At 38.9% G+C, this 6,000-nt stretch overlaps 1 protein-coding gene across 1 annotated transcript in view; it reads right to left on the minus strand.

Moving 5' to 3' along the window:
* The window catches only part of SYNPO2 (synaptopodin 2), a 75,697-nt gene extending 70,941 nt beyond the window's left edge, over window positions 1-4,756 (minus strand). Inside the window, exon 1 of the mRNA XM_036383060.2 lies at window positions 4,628-4,756. Coding sequence (XP_036238953.1) covers window positions 4,628-4,756 — 129 coding nt within the window. The remainder of the gene's footprint in view (window positions 1-4,627) is intronic.
* Between the last annotated feature and the right edge of the window lie 1,244 nt (window positions 4,757-6,000).

Raw genomic sequence — 6,000 nt, forward strand, 5'->3', positions numbered from 1 at the left:
CTATTTTAGCTAGATTTGAGGAACCTCACTTTGTTCCTCTGTTTTGCAAAATAAATTAACTTAAGCTCCAGAAAGCCCAGCTTCTTCCCTTCTGTCAATGGAAGTTTGATAATCTACTTAAATACAAGCTGAACGATGTCATCTAAACACGTGCAAAAATGTATTGGTTATTAAATTGGGTCAAGGCTTTGTAACACAGTCAAAATCCTCTCCAGAAAAGATAGATAAACCCACAATCTTCCACATAACTGCTTGTGTGAAAGAATATGTAAATATGCCTTACAGGATTTTCTGAATATCAGCAAATACCAGCTGTGTCAGATGGTCAGAAGGGTGAATTTGAGAATAAGAGTCTGTCCAGGCTGCAAAAACAAACTATGTTTGGAAATGTATTAGCCAGCAAATTTAAACAAACAGTTTTAAATACAGGCCAAGTAAGGCAAGTTGTGTTTAAAATCATGTAGGTTGACTCTAAACTCCCCTCCTTTGCTGCCAAAGTTCAAACAGCACGTTTTGAATATGACTTGTTCTGCTGATTGCTATTGCATAAAGTTGTGCTCAAATCCTGCTTAAGACATCAAGTGATACAAACTCAGTGGGATCAGCAGGGTGGTATTAGCTCAGTGCTGAGCCTTCCCCCAGCTTGCTGAGAAATGCAGTTGCAAGCAGTGGTGGAGAGGAAGATCCTGCTTTCACCAACCTCCTTTACCTGCCTGCAAGTGGGAGCAGGCAGGGTGACAATTTAGGAGTATGACAACTTAAAAAAGGTTTCCTTCAACCCAGCTGTGATGTCTTTTGTGGGCAGACCAAGTGTTTGCTAATATATACATTCCACATGTGTATGTGACAGCGGCGTGTTTTGCCTTACCTCAGGATCCAAAGCATAACTGTGCTAACATCTCTCACTCCTTATTTTTTTTTCCACTAGACAAAGTGTAGAGGTCAACTTGATGAAAAGCTCTTGTTGTTGCTCTGTATGTGTCAAGTATTTTGGACAAATGCAGAGAAAAATCCAAACTACCACGACATAGTCCACCTCTGTTTACATCCAGTGTTCAATAATCATATTCAGATATTACTTTTCACGCTGTTGGTTCAGGTTATTCCCAAGTCTTTGAGTTTCACTTTCTGTTTCAGGTTGCAATGAATCCAAAATGATGAAACTGAGGCTTGAAATCTGAGCATGTTGATGGACAAGGGCACAAGTCTAAAATGACCAGGCAGCCAGTTGTCACATGCCATTACTGAGCCAAAGGTAAAGCTACAATTTGGGAAGCAGTAGCAGAAGCCTCCTTGTAAGCAACCATTCATTTTTACTTTTAGGACACTGGTCTAGATTTCCCTTGAAGTGCTTATAGGTCAGAGTCATGCAACTTGCCTCCCTTAAATATTAGAACTATTTGGTTAAGTTCCCAAACGTGAGTTACCAAGACTTTGACAGATAAAACCAGCGAGTCCATTAAATTACTGTTTGGTGCAGGTAACAAATATGCTCAGAATAATCTACCTCTCTTGCAAAGATGATTTAATAGAGTCACATTGTAGATGAATATAAATCTAAATCATCTATGGGACAACTCTGTTAAATTACCTGTTACAAAATAAATGCTTCTTTAAGGATATAACTTTACTGTTAACTTTTGTTAAGTATTCATAGGAAAAGTCACAGGACTTTCTTTCAAATACTAGTTCAGAAAATCAGCCATTATTTTCTATATATTTTAAATTAAAAACCTCAAAGAAATTTTCAAGAAAAACCACCATGATACTCATTTCAAAAATATTCTTTCATATATCTCATGGTAAAAGGACATCATGCATTGCTTAGCTTTTATGTACCTTGAATACTTATCCTTCTAGGGTCACTGCTACACTGAGATTTCCCATCTCCTGCTTTGGGAAAGCCATCCTACAGGACAGCACTGACATGCTTTAGTTAAGGGATACATACAACCACTGTTTTCCTTGTCTTTGGAGTCATGATTAAACTTTTTTTTTAAAAAAACATCCATTTATTAGATAACTTTCTTTGGACATAGCATTTTATTTTATATTGCAACAGTATATAGAATATGCAAATTCTTTTTAACCGAAAATAAGTTTTCATTAATTATTTGCAACATTATTGGACTTCACAAAGTAAGTTGGTGTACAGAGACAGGGTTTAGAGGAGGAGAATTGTTAAATATAAATAAATATAAATTCTTATACATCTACAGAAAGTGAGTCAAATTTATGTATTGAATAAAGGTTTGAAATAGACAAGCAGAATGATACTTTCTCATACTTCAGAAAAATCCATTTGTTGCAATCTCACACTTAAAAATTACTGAAAGGTCTTGAATCTAATTTAGTGGTTGTAAAATTATTTGCTGATGAAAATTGCCTGTTTTATCTGCAAAAGTACTTGTGAAAAAGTACCGAGATATTTTTTGGTAAAAATTTTGTCTTTATCTCTCCATTAATATTTTGCATGGTAATGGAAGACAATAATTTATACTGCAGGCAAAACTCATGGATTTTAGTGGGAATGCTACTTGAACTTATGCTTTAGGAGCTAGGCAGAGGGGGGGTGGTTTACATATTCTTTATACATGTAATAAAACTATTTTAAAATGCATAAAGAAAATGGTAAAAGCTGCTCCTGGCAGTGAGTGGCAGTGACTTATCCCATCAGCTTTAAAAGCAATATGTTTCCTTTATCAAAGAGTAGGTAGGGTGAATTTGGGAATTTTGTGTTCTGACATATTTTAATGGATTATCTCATTTCTCTTTATTTCACATCCCTCTCCACTTTAGATCTCTATCACAGTCACTTCTCCACTCAAGACCAGTACCTGAGTGCCCTTTCCTCTGCTCTAACAAAGGTAAGCAACCCCTCTGGAGCTTTCCCTTTCATTTACAGGAAAACAAACTTGTACCTGTGAGTTTTTTCCTAAAAATGCATATTATTATTTTCTAAATGTGAGCATATTTTCCTGGGGATTTTCCCATTAGAAAATGCTATGTATTACTGAAAATGCATTCAAGTAAGGTACAGCTATCTTGAGTCCCAGCCTTTAGTACCCAGCCTTAAATGGCCCAGTCTAGGATGTGAACATGAGGGGAAAAAAAAAAAACCGACCCACCCTTGAATCGACCATTTTTATCAGGAAAACTGAAGTTTAGTCAGAATCTTGTGGGTTTTACTTTTGATTTTATGTAATCAAGGCCCCTTGCCTTTTACTGTTGCTCTCCATTTTTAAGTTCTAGCTACAAGTTTTCACTAGATGGCAGGAGTCCACTGCCATCTGTTCTTAGAGGCTTTACTTGCACAGCAACAGTTGCCCATTGGTAGGAAAATAGTGAAAAATTTTCAAGTTTTGTAACACATAGAAAAACAAACAAAAAACTTAACAGAAATTAGAAAAATTATTCAGACCCTCAATAAATCACAGTTCTGTTACTGGATATGATTAATAGGATAGGCTGGAAATAAGTGAAAAGAATAGTGAAAGATGTTCTTTTCTTGACAGAGGAGCTAAAAAGTACCTTCTCCCATAAAATGAGGTCGATTTATTGTTTCTGCTGTTTGTGAAAAAGTTGACTGATACAGTAATTAAAGTTAACTAATAACCAAGTGTATTGACAGCCTGAGAAAGGTACAGCTAAAATAGTAAACTACTGATGGAAAACACCATACCCAAGTCAAACACACTTAGTGTAGTGCATTACCCAGATCCTGGAAGGAGATAAGGCACATTTTAAACTCTCTTCCTGGGTTTAACTAGGCAGAGCTCATGGGATGATGGTCAGTCCCTGTACTGTTTCAGCCAGTGGTATTTTGCTGAGCTCAGAGCTCTGGACAAAATTTGTCCCTCTTGTCTAAGGGAACAGAATGCGGCTCCATACAGTTACATAAGCCTTAATAACCGTGACAAATCTTCATTGTTGCACTGGAGTGAGCGCTGATTTTTAACAAAACTACCTTTGAAAAATTATTTCTGCAAGTTGGGACTACCAGTTCCTATTTTTAATTTATTGTCAACTTCTACTGTCTGTCTTGCCCTCTTTCTATACGTGCAGATAATTTATAAAGTGTCCAGTAATTTTCAGCGTTGCTCATGAAATATAAGAGGGGATGTTTGGCATCTATTAAAGCTGCTTCTGAGACTGGATAACTTTCCAAAACCAGAGATAAGTCAGTGTAATGCTTTCCAGGATTCCCAAAATAGTAAGAACGTTTTCTCATGATAAAACTGTATTTATTCTATGACCAGAGTAGAAAAACTATCATAAATAGATGACTGAAGCAGCATTTCCTAATATGAGATTGAGTTTTGCGATGTGCTGAGTGCACTCAGAGCCAGAGAGAGAGGCAAACAGGAGCTGAAAGGCACACATCGTGTCACAAGTGAAACATTCAGCATCTAACAAAATTTGCAAGCTACCCAAAAGTAATAATCCTTTTTTATTGAAACTGACAGAATCAGCACCTGTAGAATCTCTGCAAAACCCGTTAGCAAATTCAAACAAGCATCACAACAAGATCCACACCATTTCCCTGGAAGCAGGATGGATTTCAACCAAGTGCTCGTGTCATCCGTGCCCACAAAACTCCAACAACATCTTTCTGTCATGCTCCTACCTTGGCGATTTGCAAGGGCTGCTTCTGCTCCTTGCCCCCTTGCAGCCTGAAGCCCCACGGCGCCCCTCCGCTCATAGCAATGCAGAGATAATCCCCTGTGCCCATCTTTCCGGCGCAGTTGGGCAGCATTCACAGGCGGGAGAACATGAAAAACTTGGCTTGCAGATGTTCAGCGAGCTGCAGATCCGTCTGCCGGGCAGAGCTGGAGACCCAGAGCACCACACTGTTGCTGCTGCTGTGTACTGCACGAGCAAATGCAGTCATTGAGGGGAAGGGAAGAGCTCCCTCGCCCCGAGGGCACAGCCCACTCTGTCGTCAGATTCCGATGCTCAGCCCACCTTCAAAGTAAAGTAAGTGAACTTGGAGCTGAAGGGAATGCAGGCAGAGGCTCTGCCGTGAGGCAGAGAAGGCTGGCTTTGAACATGATTATCCTGCCAGCTAAATCAAAACAACGGCAAAAAGTGTGCATTTCCCTGTGACAATTCACTTTAGTAAATGGTGCCAGATGTTTTAAACTCTAATTTACCAGTTTCTTGCGTTTTTACTACAAGCAGAATCTCAAGTGAAACATCATGTACATCCTCTGAATAACTGATTCACTTAGAGTGAACTGGCTTCAGGATTTTCATCTCTACTCTGCATGTACTTTCTGCAGCACTGCAGGAGAAAAGCTTTGTAATTTCCCTGTCATAGAATTGCTTCTTTTTCTAGCTCTCTCTGGCCTCAGTATAGTTTAACATGTACTGCAATTTAGCAATGACCTGAATTACTATTGGACCCTAATAATACCTGTTCTTATGCAGCCTGCTGCCTTTCCTACCAGAGAGGGGAAGGGGGTTAGTAAAATGAAGTATCAGATCCCTCTACAGATGCTAACAATGGATGGTTTGCATTATGTTGTTCAAGGGGAACCTTACTATAAGCACCAAAAAGAAAAAAAGGAATTCGGTGGGATGGTTTAAGAGGTGACTGTTCTTCAGCACTGGATGAATATTCCTCTAGCTGGGTGTTAAAAACTGACAGCATTATCTCCTATCACCTTAGCCCAAATTCAGGTAGCCTGGTTTAAATCACAAAATTGCATTTTGAACTATGCTGGTTCTAAAGGAGAGTTCAGCAGGTGAGCAGTCTTTATGTCTGGACAAGTTTCTGAAAGAAACACCTTTTGCTTTGAACCCAGGGTACTGGGACACAGATTCTCAGAGTATACATTCACTCAGGTCCCTCTCTGAAGTGTTTCCATTTGGTTGGTTCTAAGCTGTCAGAGATGTTGGGGCTACAGGAAAGCCTCATCATTTAGATTACATGACTTTGCATCTCAGCAGCAGGTAACCACTGAGGGCTTAAACCTATCCAGTGCATCTGTCAATTAA

Source organism: Molothrus ater, chromosome 4 (assembly GCF_012460135.2).
Source record: "Molothrus ater isolate BHLD 08-10-18 breed brown headed cowbird chromosome 4, BPBGC_Mater_1.1, whole genome shotgun sequence".
In the NCBI taxonomy this organism is placed as follows: Eukaryota; Metazoa; Chordata; class Aves; order Passeriformes; family Icteridae; genus Molothrus; species Molothrus ater.